This window comes from Cervus elaphus, chromosome 22 (genome assembly GCF_910594005.1).
Source record: "Cervus elaphus chromosome 22, mCerEla1.1, whole genome shotgun sequence".
In the NCBI taxonomy this organism is placed as follows: domain Eukaryota; kingdom Metazoa; phylum Chordata; class Mammalia; order Artiodactyla; family Cervidae; genus Cervus; species Cervus elaphus.
The window spans coordinates 40,614,526-40,633,644 of NC_057836.1; the positions used below are offsets into that span (position 1 = coordinate 40,614,526).

At 38.1% G+C, this 19,119-nt stretch overlaps 1 protein-coding gene across 4 annotated transcripts in view; it reads right to left on the bottom strand.

Annotated features, from left to right (window-relative positions):
* Positions 1-19,119, bottom strand: part of AMN1 (antagonist of mitotic exit network 1 homolog) — a 77,769-nt gene that overhangs the window by 17,072 nt on the left and 41,578 nt on the right. For all 4 annotated transcript variants that reach the window (XM_043881437.1, XM_043881439.1, XM_043881440.1 and 1 more), the window contains 3 exons: positions 18,577-18,794; positions 18,206-18,262; positions 7,779-7,890 (listed from right to left, as the gene is read on the bottom strand). In XM_043881437.1, coding sequence (XP_043737372.1) covers positions 7,779-7,890; positions 18,206-18,262; positions 18,577-18,794 — 387 coding nt within the window. The remainder of the gene's footprint in view (positions 1-7,778; positions 7,891-18,205; positions 18,263-18,576; positions 18,795-19,119) is intronic.

Sequence of the window (19,119 nt, forward strand, 5' to 3'; positions counted from 1 at the left end):
TGGTTAGAAATAGAAATGCATGTCCAATTACAGAGATTAACAGAACTATGTGAGTTGATATTACTGAAAATCATAGCAGACATAACTGAATTTAAAATAATATATTTAAAAATTATTTTCCTGTTTTCTGTAATGTCTATGATTTACAGTATTTTAAACAGCAGCTTAATTTTTTGTCTTTTCTGCAGATATAAAATCAGAGTGCTTCTAATAGTTTCAATACCTAATTTATAATATGTAGTTTTCCTTACAGTCTGATTGTAATGTTAAGAAATTTTATAAAAACTTAGAAACATGGAGGAGAAGATAAACTTATTAATTCAGGGAATCAGATAAGTAACTGCCAATTTGGGGGTCAGGTTGCTTTGAGGATAACATAATACTAGAATTGCACAAACATATGTATATACATACATTCTTTTTTTAAAGTGGACCATTTTTAAAGTCTTTATTGAATTTGTTACAATATTGCTTCTGTTTCATGTTTTGGTTTTTTGTCCTAGAGGCATGTGGGATCTTGACTCCCTGAGGAGGAGGAGGAGGTTTAGTCGCTAAGTCGTGTCTGACGCTTGCGACCCCACAGACTGTAGCCTGCCAGGCTCCTCTGTCTATGGGATTCTACAGGCAAGAATACTGGAGTGGGTTGCCATTTCCTTCTCCAGGGGATCTTCCTGACCTAGGAATTGAACCCAGGTCTCCCGCATTGAAGGCAGATTCTTTACCAACTGAGCTACAAGGAAAGCCCCACCAGGGATCAAACCCACACCCCCTGCATTGGAGGTGAAGTCTTAACCACTGGACTGCCAGGGAAGTCCAATACATACCTCCTTTTTACAGAATATAAATCATATTGCTTTATCTAGTCAGATGTGACAAATCACATGAATATAAAAGAGGAAGCATATAAAGTGTTAGGATAGGAAAGAAGAAAGAACTTCCATTTATCAGGTAAAAAAAAGCATTGTCTTCCTTGGAGAAAAAAGAAATTAATAAACATAAGGTGAATATATTAACTCATTTTATTTTTACTGAACTGTGGTGTTGGAGAAGACTCTTGAGAGTCCCTTGGACTGCAAGGAGATCCAACAAGTCCATCCTAAAGGAAATCAGTCCTGGGTGTTCATTGGAAGGACTGATGCTGAAGCTGAAACTCCAGTACTTTGGCCACCTGATGCAAAGAACTGACTCACTAGAAAAGACCCTGATGCTGGGAAAGGTTGAAGGCGGGAGAAGAAGGGGACGACAGAGGATGAGATGGTTGGATGGCATCACCAACTCAATGGACATGAGTTTGAGTAAACTCTGGGAGTTGGTGATGGATAGGGAGGCCTGGTGTGCTGCAGTCCATGGGGTCACAAGGAGTTGGATACGATGAGTGACTGAACTGATTTATTTTTATTCAATGATGGTAACAAAAATATACAATGGTGCAGTGCTGACAGGAAAGAGTGAAGAGTAGAGAAAATCTGGGTAGTTGAAAAACTTCAGCTTTTTTCTCTTTAAGAACCTTTAATGATAAAAACCATTGCATAGGAACTCCTGTATTATTATCAGAACACCCAATTTTATGACTGACAGTTATAAGGGAAAGTTGAGGTCCATAAAGTTAAGTTATTCAGTGTTTTGGAGAGAAGAGAGTTCTGGAAAAACATCTACTTCTGCTTTATTGACTATGCCAAAACCTTTGACTGTGTGGATCACCACAAACTGGAAAATTCTTAAAGAGATGGGAATACCAGACCACCTGACCTGCCTCTTGAGACATTTGTATGCAGGTCAGGAAGCAACAGTTAGAACTGGACATGGAACAACAGACTGGTTCCAAATCGGGAAAGGACTATGTCAAAGCTGTGCACTGTCATCCTGTTTATTTAACTTATATGCAGAGTACATCATGAGAAACACTGAGCTGGATGAAGCACAAGCTGGAATCAAAATTGCCAGGAGAAATATCAATAACCTCAGATACGCAGATGACACCACCCTTATGGCAGAAAGCAAAGAACTAAAGAGCTTCTTGATGAAAGTGAAAAAGGAGAGTGAAAAAGTTGACTTAAAGCTCAACATTTAGAAGACTAAGATCATGGCATCTGGTCCCATCACTTCATGGCAAATAGATGGAGAAACAGTGGAAACAGTGACAGACTTTATTTGTTTGGGCTCCAAAATCACTGCAGATGGTGACTGCAGCCATGAAATTAAAATACGCTTGCTCCTTGGAAGAAAAGTTATGACCAACCTAGATGGCATATTATAAAGCAGAGACATTACTTTGTCTAGTCAAGACTATGGTTTTTCCAGTAGTCATGTATGGCTGTGAGAGTTGGACTATAAAGAAAGCTGAGCACCGAAGAACTGATGCTTTTGAACTGTGGTGTTGGAGAAGACTCTTGAGAGTATCTTGGACTGCAAGGAGATCCAACCAATTCATCCCAAAGGAAATCAGTCCTAAATATTCATTGGAAGGACTGATGTTGAAGCTGAAGCTCCAATACTTTGGCCGCCTGATGCGAAGAACTGATTCATTGGAAAAGACCCTGATGCTGGGAAAGATTGAGGGCAGAAGGAGAAGGGGACGACAGAGGATGAAATGGTTGGATGGCATCACTGACTCAATGGACATGAGTTTGAGTCAACGCCGGGAGTTGGTGACAGACAGGGAGGCCTGGCATGCTGCAGTCCATGGGGTCGCAAAGAGTCGGACATGACTGAGCAACTGAATTCAACTGAACTGAGGAGACCAATGTTGACTTTAAAAAAATGCATAATGTGAGGGTTACGAGATAAATTTTATTTGGGGGCAAAATAAGGACTGCAGCCCAGGAGACAGCACTTCAGAGAAACTGCTCCAAAGAGTTAGGGGGAAAGGTCAGGATATATGTGATTTTGGGGAAGGCAGAGTATATGCAATCAAGCACACATTTTCCCAGAAAGTTGCCTCAAGCCTCGTGAAGCTTTCTGCTGGTCATGGGAAACAATCGTCTCCATGAAGGATTTTAGTGCTTTTCTACAGATTAGGAGATACAAGAATTGGGTATATAAAATTGGCTCTGGAAAATATCTAACTATCAGAAGACCTGACCTGCCAGTTTCCCCCTCCCCACCAGCAGAGTGCCTCATTTCTCCACCCTGAACTCCTTTCAGGGGGTGTTGAAGGTCAGCAGCTACAGCAGCACAAGATTGAATCCTGTAGAGGTAGATGGCAGGCTCCCATGGCAAGTGCCTATGTGTGGCTGACACTGAGGATTGGTGCTCATTTCACTTCATCTTGAGATTTTTGTTTACTCTTAGCACTATTATTAAAAACTCTGTCACAATGGGCAAGTACCGTTTCAGTTTCTCACTTTCCTATTCTGTGAAAGCAGGGATTAAAAAAAAAAACATAAATTATCCTGTGTTAAAAAAATTTGAAAAATGCTTGTTTAGGGGAGCAAAACTTTGTAGCCATCCCAAAGTGTCTGGCATCAGGATTATTTCAAGTCGAAAACAATCAAGGCCCAAAAGACTCAAGAAGAAACTTTGCTCTTTCCCCTTACTGCCTGAAGGAAGTACAGAGCAAGTCCTCCTACCCCCATCAGAGATTATCTGCAAAGAATCTGGGCTAGGTATGGTGGGGGAAACTCAGTGAGGGGCCTAGAGTTCAGAGAACCTTTATGTTACATTGTCTCTGCGTGGCCCAACAAATATTTGTTTACTAACCATTTACTTTTTTATCTCCATGTGAATTGCCTTCATCTCCTTTGAAGGTCCAAACATCTACCCCTGCATGTCCTCTCTAGCGTTTCAGACATTTTGGCTATTTACTCAGTTCTCTTGGGTCTCTCCCATGTATGTAAATTTTGATTTTCTCCTCTTTACCTGCCTCCTGTCAATTTAATTCTTAGATAAGCCAGAAGAATCTAAAAGGGTAGAGGAAAATTTCTAACTCCTTGACACTTGGATAAAAAAAGTTTCTTGGCTATAGTATTTCTTAGAGCCTTTGAAAAATGAATATTCATTATAGTGATATATTTCCTACACTTTTTGGACATATAAACATATTTTGTTTTATGCTGCATACCTTGAGCAAGGGATTGTGTGGCAGAACAAGAAAAAAGATATGACCACAAGGTAGCAGTAGCATACAAGGAGATTTACTTGGGCAGCCCTTTGCGAGGTTTGCAGGGAAGGGGAGTCCCACACAACAGAAGAACTTCCAAAGGGGTGTGTGTATGAGTCTCGGCAAGGAAGTAAGGTAAGGGAACTCCCAGGAGACTGAGGAGGGAGGTTATCTGTCATCCCTTTCTAGGCCACATGAGAGTTGGTCAATTCAGTATTTTGAGTCATTATATGGATGGGAAAAGAGTGGGGTTAAGCTTTCCTAGTGTCTATAGTCAGGGCCTTCCCTGGTGGTGTAGCAGTAAAGAATCCGCCTACAATGCAGGAGACCTGGGTTTGATCCCTGGGTCAAGAAGATCTGGAGAAGGAAACAGCAACCCACTCCAGTAATCTATATCCAGTGTTATATAATCATACCAGACAGGCTGATAATAAATCTTTGGTTTCCAGTGATCTCAGTAATTATATAATTTATCTCAAAACTGTCTTTTTGCTTTAAAAATCAGACTAATCATTACAACATATTTTCAATTCATATTTGTTAGTCATTTCTATATTAATACAGGCACATTTAAGCATTTTAATATTGGTCTTATACTCAAATTTTCAGTTTTTGGTTGTACCTTCTAAATATTTCATGCCCTATAAGGTCTTTGATAATTGTTTTAAGCAGTTTGCCTAAGGAGAAGCTTTTCTGGTTGACTGTATAATCTGTTTTCACTTCTATTAAAAGTAGAGACAAAATGCCAAATTAACTATTTCCAAATTGTAACCAGAAAGATGATCAAGGTAAAATTAACAAAGGTTGAGTTTATAACGTGTTAGGTAGTCAAGCTGATCTGAGACAAATATAACAGAACATTAAACCAGAATTATTCCAGCTAAGGTTCTAGGACTAGAGGTACCAGCTACTCTCTCATTCTAAAATGAGACACCAGACCACTTGTACATGACTTGCAAATGCTTGGCTGAAAACTGATTTTGGAATCTTTGGTGCCTTATCCATTCAAAGATATAAAAGTGTAAAAATGGGAAGTGATGGAAAATTGGAAATTAAAGAAAGGATTTCTTTGAAGACAGTTGTGATTTGAGTTCTAGAAAGAGGGCTGCAGGTGTTCGCTCTTCCCTTCAAGCCTAGTGAGACAGGGCTCCAAGGGGATCAGTTGGAGAATCTGATACGTCCCCTGGAGCTTGGGGAACACAACACACATCACAAACAGTACACATCAGACCTAAGAAAATACAAAGCAGGCTATGTTAAGAGTCCATGTGGTTAAAGAGAAGACTGAAGCGGGGAAATATCTGCACTCTCACCAACTAAAGTATTGTGTTCCCTGTGGACAGATGTGAGCCAGCATGGGTTGCCTTGTATTTTGCTTATGAAAGCAACCTAGATGGTCCAGGTAACCACAACAGAAAGAAACTGAAGGTATACTGCTAAAGGCATGAGGGCAGAGGAAGAAATCGCTTGCTACTAGCCAGCAGACACATTTGCTTGAATCAAGAGAACTGTAGATGGGAGATAAACACAGTGAGGAGGGGAGTGGCAGAAAGTGGACTCTGAAGAAGGTCACCAGTGCCCCACTTTCGTAAGAGTATGGATCAGGATCAGCTCACCCACTGAGCCCATGGTGCTGCCACTAGATCACAGTGGTAGTGCTCAAGTGAGACTTTTCTTTCCCTTACCTGCCCTCCTGCTCATCGCAGTCCTACCCTGCACTAACATTGCTGAGGTCAGAAACCATGGTGGGTGAGTTAGGAAAGGAAGAGGAGAATCAGGAGGGAAAACAGGGAAACTAACAATGTTCCCTTAACATAGCAGCCTTTCCACCTACAGCAAACCTGAGCTAACTGGAGGAGTGAAAAGCTTTAATTTGAACTCGTTTGGGAGTTCATGGGATGAGAATGATAAGAAAAGTCAGGGGCACATGTTTGAGACTTTCATTTGGGTTTGGGAAAAATTAGCTCCTATAGAGCAAATTTGTAATTAATATAGTGAGAGGAAAATGGAGTCACTTTATGAGTACCACTTTCTTGTTCAGTGTATTGATTAAACATACATATACTTCACTGAGTAGGTTTACACACTTTTAGTTGGTATTCTGAAGAGACCTATTATAAAAAATGGCTGCAATTACACATATTGTGGTCTCTTCCACCTTACAATAATAGCCTTCTTGTTAAAATATAATTTTCTGCCTTGTTTGATGACTAGAGAGCCTCTGCCTGCCTTCTCATAACCCTCAGAATAGTGTTCACATTAACTGATTCCCTGTACTCAGTCACATGAATTTTTCTGGTTCTAAATTATTTTCTTAAAATTATGATTATTAATTTTTAATAGGTAAAATCATTCACATGGTACAAAATTCAAAAGGACAAAAGGGTATATGGTGAAGGCTTTTTCCTACTCTTGTCTCTCCACAACCTTCCCCAGAGGTACCCACTGGTAATAATTTCCAACTGAAGTTTTGGCGTTAGTGTTCTGAAAAATGTCTACCTAAAATAAGATTTTAGTCTTCATTACAGATGTCTTTGATAACCAAATATAACCCATTACAGGCTTAGTTTAGATTGACAGTTCAAACAGAAAAAGTGGAAGTTGTCAAAAAGACAGTAACTATTAAACCATAATTAGGAAAATAAGCTGGAAGGGCAGGGCATTAAGTACTGACTTACAAGTGAGAACCAGGTTATACTGTGGTAGGGGACCCATGTGTAGGAATAATGTGAAAGAGGTGTCATGGCTCTTATACAAACCAAAGGCTGTGACTAATTAAGTGAAGTACCACATCAGCCAAATGATTCTGAATCTCAATGGTTACAGCTTGGTGTGTTTACAGTTAACAGGTCATTTAGCATATTTGACAGATTTAATATTATAAATGACTACATAAAGCATCATGTTTAATATCATGACCACTACTACTGCCACCATCATCCTTATCCTCACAGTTAGCATTTATTGAGCCTTGGCCATCACCGCCATCACCATCACCATCATCATCATGATTAACATTTACTGAACCCTCAGTATGTGCTAGGCACCAAAAAATGTGTTGTCATGATCAAGTTTATAAGGTAGGTACTGTCATTATATTCACCTTCAGATGAGAAAACTGAATAATGGAATGGGTTAAGTAATTTACTCAAGGTTACACAGTTATTAAAAGATGAAACCAAGATTTGAACCCAAGCAGCCTCATACTTACGCTGGTGGATCAGATGGTATAAAGAATCTGCCTGCAGTGCAGGAGACCTGGGTTCAACCCCTGGGTTGGGAAGATCCCCTGAAGAAGGAGGGGCTTCTTTGGTGGCTCAGTGGTTAAGAATCTACCTGCAATGCAGGAGCCTCAGGAGATATGGGTTCGATCCCTGAGTTGGGAAGATCCCCTGGAGGAGAGCATGGCAACCCACTCCAGTATGCTGGCCTGGAGAATTCAAATGGACAGAGGACCCTGACAAGCTACAGTCCATAGGGCTGCAAAGAGTCAGACACAACTGAAGCAACTTAGCACACACACACACACACCTGGAGAAGGGAATGGCAACGCACTCCAGTATTCTTGCCTGGAGAATTCCACAGACAGAGGAGCCTGGTGGGCTACAGTCCATGGGGTTGCAAAGAGTCAGACATGATTGCTCAACTAACACATACACACACATAGCCTTATACTAACCTGTTATTAGAGGGCATCCATGGAAGAGTAATATACATATCTGAGGACAGCAAGTAAGGACAGCTTCTACAGCCTCGTCAGTCAGATTCACACAATGCCCCATATGAATCTCCTGTTTAAAAATAAAGTATAATCAAAAAAACAGGACAATAAGAACAGTGTGAAATGCTTGGGAAATATGTACTCTGATAACAAAACCCCCAATAACCACTTGCAAGAAAAACTCTATAGGAAGGACCAACGAAAGTCTATAGTTGTAAAGTAATTAGCCTCCAACTAATAAAAATAAATGGAAAAAAAATAAAATAAAGATTGTTCATAAAAAAAATAAAAGATCACCTCTGCTGAATCTCTAAAAAAAAAAAAAAAAAAAAGAAAGTCTATAGTAATTTGGAAGGTATTAGCAGCTTTAAAAGTGAAATGCCCAACCACTTTATAAGGCAATTTGGCAGTATATATTAAAACTGACAAGTATCCTCTAGAACCCAGCAATTAATTCCAACTGCAGACGTCCACTATAAAGAGAGAAATGCTTGTACATGTGTGTAAGGAAACAACTTGTAAATATGTCAACTGAAATATTACTTGCAATAGTAAATAAATGGAGATTGGGTAAGTAAATGGTGGTTCATTAATATATTGTAATAAGATAAAACAGTTACAAAGAAAAATATTTATTTGTATTAATAGACATAAATCTTAAACATAATGTTAGTTTAGACACTTTAAAAAACAGTGTTGTAGCATTTTATAAAGCTAAACATGTACTCACTATATGACACAGCAGTTCCATTCTAGTTATTTACCCCCCAAAATGAAACCATATGTTTACACAAAGACTTGTATGCAAATGTCCACAGCAGTATTTATAATAGTCTAAAATTGGAACAATCTGAAAGGTGAATATATGAGCAAGCTGTGTTATACCCAGACTATGGAATACTACTCAGCCAAAAAAAGGGATGAAACATTAACATGTTTAACAACATGGATGAATCTCAAAAATATCATACCAAATGAAAGAAGTAAAGAAAACAGTAAAAAACCAAAAGATGATACACTGCATGATTTCATTCATATAAAATACTATAGAAAAAGCAAAACTATATTGACAAATGACTGGTTGCTTGGGGGAAGGCCACAGCAGAGCATTGACTTCAAAGAGATGGGAGAAAACCTCTTGGGGTGATGGAAATATTCTATACTTAATTGTGGTAGTGGTTATAAGATTGTAAAACAATGACCAACATTCATCAAACTGTGCACTTAAAATAGGTGAGTTTTATTGTATGTAAATTAAACTCCAATAAAGCTTGAGAAAAATTTTAAAACATGATTTTGAATAAAAAAAATCAAATTGTAAAACAATACATATGATTTGAAATTATTATGTACTGTTTAAAAACACATGACTCATTTGAAAAGACCCTGATGCTGGGAAGATTGAAGGCAGGAGGAGAAAGGGACGACAGAGGATGAGATGGTTGGATGGCATCACTGACTCAATGGACATGAGTTTGAGTAAACTCTGGGAGTTGGTGATGGACAGGGAGGCCTAGCGTGCTGCAGCCCATGGGGTTGCAAAAAGTTGGACATGACTGAGCAACTGAACTGAACTGAACTGAAAAACACATAAAACAATATAATATCTTGTTTATGAATATTTTACAATGAAGGCAGCAGAGAAGGGGACAACAGAGAATGAGATGGTTGGATGGTATCACTGACTCAATGGACATGAGTTTGAGTAAACTCCAGGAGTTGGTGATGGACAGGGAGGCCTGGTGTGCTGCAGTCCATGAGGTCGCAAAGAGTTGGATATGACTGAGCGACTGAACTGATCACAAACAATGAAGCCCAAGCTGAAATCAAGATTGCCAGGAGAAATATCAATAACCTCAGATATGCAGATGATACCACCTTCAGGGCAGAAAGCAAAGAGGAACTAAAAAGCCTCGTGATGAAGGTGAAAGAGGAGAGTTAAAAAGCTGGCTTAAAACTCAGCATTCAAAAAAGAAGATCATGGCATCTGGTCCCATCACTTCATGGCAAGTAGATGGGGAAGCAATAGAAAAAGTGAGAGACTTTATTTTCTTGGGCTCCAAAATCACTGTAGATGGTGACTGCAGCCATAAAATTAAAGGACACTTGCTCCTTGGAAGAAAAACTATGACAAACTAAAACAGCACATTAAAGACCAGAGACATTACTTTGCCAACAAAGGTCTGTCTAGTCAAAGCTACGGTTTTTCCAGTAGTCATGTATAGATGAGAGTTGGACTATAAAGATAACTGACCGCTGAAGAATTGATGCTTTTGAACTGTGGTGTTGGAGAAGACTCTTGAGAGTCCCTTGATCTACAAGGAGATCAAACCAGTTGATTCTAAAGGAAATCAGTCCTGAATATTCATTAGAAGGACTATGTTGAAGCTGAAGCTCCAATACTTTGGCCACCAGATGCGAAGAGCTGACTTGTTAGATAATACCCTGAGGCTGGGAAAGGTTGAAGGCAGGAGGAGAAGGGGATGACAGAGGATGAGATGATCGGATGGCATCACTGACTTGATGGACATGAGTTTGAGCAAGCTCTGGGAGATGGTGAAGGACAGGGAAGCCTGGCGTGCTGCAGTCTATGGGATTGCAGAATCAGACATGACTGAGTGACTGAACAACAGTCACAGATATACACACACATACGTAGAAAGATGTAGAAAGAAAGATGAAATATTCAAACATGGAAGGAAAGATATATAGGCATCTTCAGAAGAGTGGTTACCTCTGACGGAAGAAGGGGAATAAATGAGGGGAGGGAGCTTCAGATATCACATTTAATAATTTTTTAAAAAAGAACTGGCTGGAATAAATGCAGACAATGTTAAAATTCAAGTGGTTGGCTCAAAGGTCTCTGTTATAAAAATTTATATACATTTTCATATATTTGAAATATTATCTATCTTTTGTTTAATGTTCTAATTTGAAACACTTTCTCATTGCTAGTGAGAATGTAAAAGGGTACAGTTGCTATGGAAATAGTTCCTCAAACAATTATATATAGAATTAGAATATTATCTAGCTATTTCACTTCTAGGGATGTACTCAAAAGAATTGCATGCAGGGATATAAATAGATGTCTATATAACTATGTTCATAGTAGAGATATTCACAGAAGACAAAAGGTGGAACCATATCAGTGGATGAATGGTTTTTAAAAATGTCACTATAATGGTAAATTCATAACGACAGAAGATAGAACAGAGGTTGTCAGAGGCTGGGGGAAAGGATAATGGGGATTATTGTTAAAGGGTAAAGAGTTTCTATTTGGGATGATGAAAAAGTTCTGGAGGTAGTTAATGGTGATGGCTGCACAACGATGTGAATGTACTTAAATCCACTGAATTGTACCCTAAAAATGGTTAAAATAGTAAATTTTATGTATATTTGCCAACATCAAAAACTTTTAAACAATTCTGAAGGTAATTTTCAACTAATAATTGGTATGTATACTTAGGGTAGTGGTTTTTCTTTTCTATTGAAAAGTTGATATTATGTTGATGTACATATTATTATAATTAATCATGTCTTAAAGGAAACTTGAATATATTGAAAATTCTTGAAAACTGAGGAGAAAGCATCATATTCTACATGGAAAAGGCATTGTATGAAATGAATTCACAAGGTGACAGACAATGAACCCTTTCATGGATCACAGCCTTGTTGTGGGGCAGGGGCTTGCATAACTCACTGAAACTATGAGCCATGCCATGCAGGGCCACCCAAGACAGACGGGCCATATTGAAGAGTTCTGATAAAAGGTGGTCCACAGGAGGAGGGGTTGGCAACCCACTCCAGTATTCTTGCCTGAAGAACCTGATGGACAGTATGAAAAGGCAAAAAGATATGACACCAGAAGATGAGCTCCCCCAGGTAGGAAGGTGTCCAATATGCTACTGGGGAAGAGTGGAGGGCAATGACGAACAACTCCAGAAAGAATGAAGCAGCTGGGTCAAAACGGGAACAGCACTCACCTGTAGATATATCTGGTGGTGAAGTAAAGTCTGATGATGTAAAAAACAATGTTGCATAAGAACCTGGAATGTAAGGTCCATGAATCAAGGTAAATTAGATGTGGACAAGAAGGAGATGGCAAGAGTGAACAATGACATCTTAGGAATCAGTGAACTAAAGTGGACGGGAATGGGCAAATTTAATTCAGATGACTATAATGTCTACTACTGTGGGGAAGACTGCCTTAGAAGAAGTGGAGTAGCTCTCACAGTCAATAAAAGAGTCCACAATGCAGTACTTGCGTGCATCCTCAAAAATGACAGAAAGATCTTGGTTCATTTCCAAGGCAAACCATTCAACATCACAGTAATCCAAGTCTATGCCCAAACGCGGATGCTGAAGAAACTGAAGCTGACCAATTTTATGAAGACCTAGAACTAACACCAAAAAAGACGTCCTTTTCATCCTTGGGGATTGGAATACAAAAGTAGATATAAGTCAAGAGGTTCCAGGAATAACAGGCAAGTTTGGCCTTGGTGTACCAAATAAAGCAGGGCAAAGGCTAGCAGAATTTTGTCAAGAGAACACACTGGTCATAGCAAACACCCTTTTCCAAAAACACAAGAGATGGCTCTACACATGGACATAACCAGATGGTCAATACCAAAGTCAGACTGATTATATTCTTTTTTTTTTCCATTTATTTTTATTAGTTGGAGGCTAATTACTTTACAATATTGTATTGATTTTTGTCATACATTGACATGAATCAGCCATGGATTTACATGTAGCCGAGTATAGAGAAGCTCTATACCTAGAGCCAGAGCTGAGTATGGCTCAGATCATGAGATCCTTATTACAAAATTCAGGCTTAAATTGAAGGAACTAGAGAAACCAGGCCATTCAGGTATGACCTAAATGAAATCCCTTATGGTTATACAGTGGAGGTGATGAATAGATTCAACAGATTAGATCTGGTAGAGACAGTGCCTCAAGAACTATGGACATTTATATGAGGTTATTATTAAATGAGGTTTATAACATTGTACAGGAGGCAGTGACCAAAACCATCCCAAAGAAAGAGAAATGCAAGAAGGCAAAGTGGTTACTTGAAGAGGCTTTACAAATAGCTGAGGATAGAAGAGAAACAAAAGGCAAAGGAGAAAGGGAAAGATACATGCACTGGATGCAGAGTTTCAGGGAATAGCAAAGAGAGATAAGAAAGCTTTCTTAAATGAACAATGCAAAGAAACAGAGGAAAACAACAGAATGAGAAAGACTAGAGATCTCTTCAAGAAAACGGGAGGTATCAAGGGAACATTTCATGCAAGGATGGGCATGATAAAGGACAGAAATGCTAAGGATCTAACAGAAGCAGAAGATATTAAGAAGAGGTGTAAAAATACACAGAACCATACAAGAAAGGCATTAATGACCCAGATAACAATGATGGTGTGGTCACTCACCTAGTGTTGGACATCCTGGAGTGAGAAGTCAAGTGGACCTTAGGAAGCATATTATAAACAAAGCAAGTTGAAGTGATGGAATTCTAGCTGAGCTATTTCAAATTCTAAAAGATGATGCTGTGAAAGTGCTGCACTCAACACGCCAGCAAATTTGGAAAACTCAGCAGTGGCCACAGGCCTGGAAAACTTCAGTTTTCATTTCAATCCCACAGAAGGGCAATGCTAAAGAATACTCTAACTACCATACAATTGTACTCATTTCACATACTATCAAGGTAATGTTCAAAATTCTTCAAGCTAGGCTTCAGCAGTATGTGAACAAAGAACCTTCAGATGTACAGGCTGGGTTTAGAAAAGGCAGAGGAACCAGAGATCAAATTGGCAACATTCACTGGATCATGGAGAAAGCAAGGGAGATCCAAAAAAACATCTACTTCTGCCTCGTCAACTAGGCTAAAGCCTTTGACTGTGTGGATCACAACAGACTGTGGAAAATTATTAAAGAGATGAGAGTAGCAGAACACCTTACCTGTCTTCTGAGAAACCTATTTGCAGGTCAGAAACAACAATTAGAAATGGACATGGAATAATGGACTGATCAAAATTAGGAAAGGAGTACAACAAGGCTGTATATTGTCACCTTGCTTATTTCACTTATATGCAGAGTACATCATGCAAAGTGCCAGGCTGGATGAAGCACAAGCTGGAGTACAAGACTGCTTGGAGAAATATCAACAACCTCGGATATATAGATAATACCACTCTAACGGCAGAAAGTGAAGAGGAACTGAAGAGCCTCTTGATGAAGGTGAAAGAGGAGAGTGAAAAAGCTGCCTTGAAACTCAACATTCAAAAAAACAAGATCATGGCATCTGGTGCCATCACTTAATGGCAAAAAGTGGAAGCAGTGACAGGAGGCAAAAAGTGGAAGAAGTGACAGGTTATATTTTCCTGGGCTCCAAAAATCACTGTGAATGGTGACTGCAGCCATGTAATGAAAAGATGCTTGCTGCTTGGAAGGAAAGCGATGACAATCCTAGATAGTGTATTAAAAAGCAGAGACTTCACTTTGCTGACAAAGGTTCATATAGTCAAAGCTATGGTTTTTCCAGTAGTCATGTATAGATTGGGAGAGTTTTTTAAAAGGTCCTAAATTCACATTGCTAAATTGTTTCCCATGAAGTTTATATTGTGAATTTGAAATTTTTGCTAGGACCTGTATTTGCCAGAATTGAATTTTAAAAAAAGAAAAATTTTCTTTTTTTAAATGCCTTAATATATTTTAAATGAAACCTGAGTTGAACACTGTTCCTTCCATCTGTTGTTCTCATTGTATGTTATTGTTGTTCAGTTGCTAAGTTGTGTCAAACACTTTGCGACTCCATTCTGTAGCACACCAGGCTTCTCTGTCCTCCCAAGAAAGGCTGAGTGTCAAAGAATTGATGCTTTCAAATTGTGGTGTTGGAGAAGACTCATGAGAGTCCCTTGAACTGCAAGATCAAACCAGTCATTCCTAAAGTAAATCAACCCTGAATATTCTTTGGAAGGACAAATGCTGAAGCTGAAGCTCCAATACTTTGGCCACCTGATATGAAGAGTTGACTCATTGGAAAAGACTCTGGTGCTGGGAAAGATTGAAGGCAAAAGGAGAAGGGGGTAGCAGAGGACAAGATGGTAAGATAGCAACACCAATCCAACGGACATGAATGTGAACAAACTGCAGGGGATGGTGGAGGACAGAGGAGCCTGCTGTGCTATGGGGTCACAAAGAGTGGGTCATGACTGAAGAGACTGAAGAACAACAGACAATGTCATAAAATTGATCCACTTGTGTTGTTTCAGGGACTTAATTATAGTAAAGGAAGAAAAAGTGGTATGTCCCAACACATGATTATTTCCAATAGATAAATGCTGTAAATAAGCTAAAGTACCAACATCAGAAAAACAATTAAGGAAAAGTGATACATAACATGGACAGATTTTGTTCTCTGATATGACAGTGCCTAGAACTTAGTAGATAATCAATAAATATTTGTTTAATAAATAATAATTCTTTCACAGCAAATTAAATTTTAACCATGAAGATTGTAGAAAACTATAAAATGACTGTGATATAAAGTTAAAAATATGGCAGTATTTATTGAGGTACTACTGTGTGACTGGAACTGTAGTAAAACCTAGGTATAGAATAATGGCCGAGTGATGAACAAAATGATCTGCTCTCACTGAGGACTCAGACCGATAGAGATTTCAGAGTCAATACTGACATTCACTTAATGCTGTGTGTGTGTGAAAGGCACTCAGTGATGTCCAACTCTTTGTGGCTGTAGACTGCCAGGCTCCTCTCTGTCCATGGAATTCTCCAGGCCAGAATACTGGAGTGGGTAGCCATTTCCTTCACCAGGGGATCTTCCCAACCCAGGGATCAAACCCAGGTCTCCCACATTGCAGGCAGATTCTTTACCATCTGTGCCACCAGGGAAGCCCATAAATGCTGTAACATGTTTTTACTAAATGGCAATCTTTAGGAGCGGTTCTTAGACTGTTAATCAAATTTATTTTCAAATTATAAACTATTTAGCAACCTTGATATTTAACTTCCCAGAAAATGAAAGTGAAAGTCACTCAGTCATGTTCAACTCTTTGAGACCCCATGGACTATACAGTCCATAGAATTCTCCAGGCCAGAATGCTGGAGTGGGTAACCTTTCCCTTCTCCAGGGGATCTTCCTAACTCAGGGATCGAATCCAGGTCTCCTACATTGCAGGTGGATTCTTAACCAGCTGAGCCACAAGAGAAGCCCAAGAATACTGGAGTGGGTAGCCTTTCGCTTCTCCAGCAGATCTTCCCGATCCAGGAATTGAACCGGGGTCTCCTGCATTGCAGGTGGATTCTTTACCAACTGAGCTATGAGGGAAGCCCCTAACTTTCGGGAACTGAACAAATTAAAAGCAACAGGTTAAAAATGGGGTATCTGAAAAATGTAGGTATATATATTACCCAAAAGAGAAGAATCGGTTAAAAAAAATGAAAATGTTTGCATTTCAATTTCTCAGAAATTGTGGTCACAAAGATGCAATGAGTCACATGTTAAAATATATTCCTTTGTTTAAGGAAGGAATTAAGTTCTAACAAATTTTAGAAAGATTTTCATTAAAATATTTTGATACTTACAGAAGTAAGCTTTGGAAAGCTGAAAAAATGAAAAATTCAATAACATTACAATGACCAATGCACTGGTTATTGGATTTTTTTCCTCAGTCTGCCTAGGTGCTCTTTATTTTATAAAGCTGAAGTAAATATGTAGGTATATTCCCTACCACTGCACAACAACTAATTTCCTGGTGGTTTTATTAGGAAGTGATAAACTAGGTTAACTGATTGAGAGCTTTGATAAAATTGATGGTGATTATAGGATAATGTTGTAAAAATAAAATAACCTAATGAATATAAGGCAGTAGCATGGAGGATAGCATATCAAGTGCTCAACAAATGTTTGTATTTAAAACAGTAAAAGCTTTGGCAGTTTATTGCCCCTACAGTTAGAATGCAATTTGGAATTTGAAACTTCATTTTTTTAAAAAAATTTCTTAATGAAAAGATTCATAAAAATATATGTGCCATTTTATATATACAAACACACACACATATATATACACATAAGCAGGATGCAGATATATAAACATCACAAAAAAAATTCTTTGGGCAATAAATCAAGCAGAAATATTTTGGCAAAAACGTGGTACCACCATTCTAATAGTGGTTACTAACATGTATAATTCATTTATAGGCTGCTTACTTCCAAAAAGGATTTGATGTGACTTTTTGTTGAAAAGCACAGCTTTTTTTTTTTTTTTTGAAAAGCACAGCTTTTAATTAAGAGTAAAAACAAACTAAAACACTGTAAACTGGGAAAGGAAAAAAAATTAAAATCTTGGGACAAAACATTTCTTAATATTTAGAAACAGGTTATAGGTGCCACATCCGTCATTGAATACAAAGGAGGAACACTAATTTAAGATCTTTTTAAACAGCTGCAAATGCGGCTTCTGGGGGAGGAAAAACCTTTTCTCTACCCGCTTATATTTGTCTCTGGAAGCCTTTAAATTAAACTGACAATAAGATAAGAGGAAAGGGAAAATTTATTCACAAGCTCACAAAGGTCATGGTTCAAAGAAATGGCTTGAATTTAGTTTAAATACCATCTTAATAGGGGAAGAGGAGGGGGAGAAAGGATACTTAACAGTCATACAAATGACTTTTAGGGCAGACAAAATGGACCTTTAGGAAAATAGATGGGAGTTATGATAATCTTGTGACTATGTCTGTTTAATGCAATTTCTCATCTGGAAATCTTCCTTAAAAAGGATTTGAGGCATTTGAATTCTTTTGGAAGTGTCTGCTTTTAGACAGATAGTGGGGGTGGGAGGCGGTTCAGACGGAAGTCTTTTTTTTTAGCTTCTGTTGTTTCTTAGACATCTTCAGCTCAAAATAATCTTTATGCCATAGTGATATATTCTGGATGCCTTCATAGATTCAGAAAAAGATGATCAAGAGAGAATAAATATGATGTCAAGAAAAATACACTGGCAAGAGCATAAGTAGTCCTAGTAAAAATATCAGTCAGACATGAAAATTCTAAAGGATATCATTTTACATTGATAAATTTTCATTATCTTTATCCATAATAAGACTATCCTTAAATGTATTAGAAGTTAAAACCTCTGGAAAATAAGAACATTTATTGGAAGTAAAATGGGTTTTCTATAAAGCATACTTTATCTCCTAACTTTACCAGTTTTTTTTCACTCTGGAATAAAGAGGCGGAGGGGAAAAAAGTCCTTGGAAATACCTAATTGAGAATAAGGCACTGGTTGTCTTCTAGGTTTAATGAAGAATTTCTGAGGATAATATAAGTTCAGTTATCATCATCTTTATAGATATTTTAAAATTACCTCTAATTTCTTGGCACAAGGTCCACTAACAAGCGCAACCACACCATGGTCGGATACCTAAGCAAAGGGAAAAAGAACACAGCACATAAATGGAGAAGATGGAAGCATATTTTTCTAAAACTTGTTATTTAGATATTGTTTTATTTCCTCCCATTTAGCAAACATGTGTTTTAGCCACACATACCTTCCACCCTTACTTAAAACAATTGAGGGGAGGGTGCCAAATTATATTGCAATTATTTAACTATCAAAATATGAAGTCAATAATTTCAGCAACAACAAAAAAATTAATTGTGTTCTGATGAGTTATGGAAATACACTGGGCAAATAAATACATACAGTATCTACATTTCAAGTGTTATTTCATTTACCTGAGTAGCTGAAAAATCAACACACTGCAAAAATGCGCAGTTTTCTCCTAATGCCTGCAAGGACACATCAGTAATACCTAAGCAGCCTCCTAAATCAATGATCTTTAACAGCCGGCAATTGAGTGCAAGAGCGAGGACTCCTTCATCGGTGAGATTGCAGCATCTTTTCAAAGAAGCTTCATGCAGGTAAGAGCAGGATGAAGCCACAGCTTTTATTCCTGAGGGAAAATATAATTCTGTATCAATGAGCTATAGATGTTCATATATGAGAAATGTGACTGATTTTTATTTTAGTAATCACCAGTACTGATACATCCCAATTAGCCTTTTCCAAAGTAGTTCATGTGGGGAATATACTATTTTTTCAGTGATGCTGTCATTATTTAAAACTCTTTTAGAATGTTTCAAGAATTCTCTATACAATCTGTAGTATATTCTTCAGAATATCTGCAATTAATGACATGACTTTTTTATGATTAGATTTGCTTTTAGGAAATAACCAAAAATCATTCAGAATCAAATTAGGTAATTAAATAGTAGATG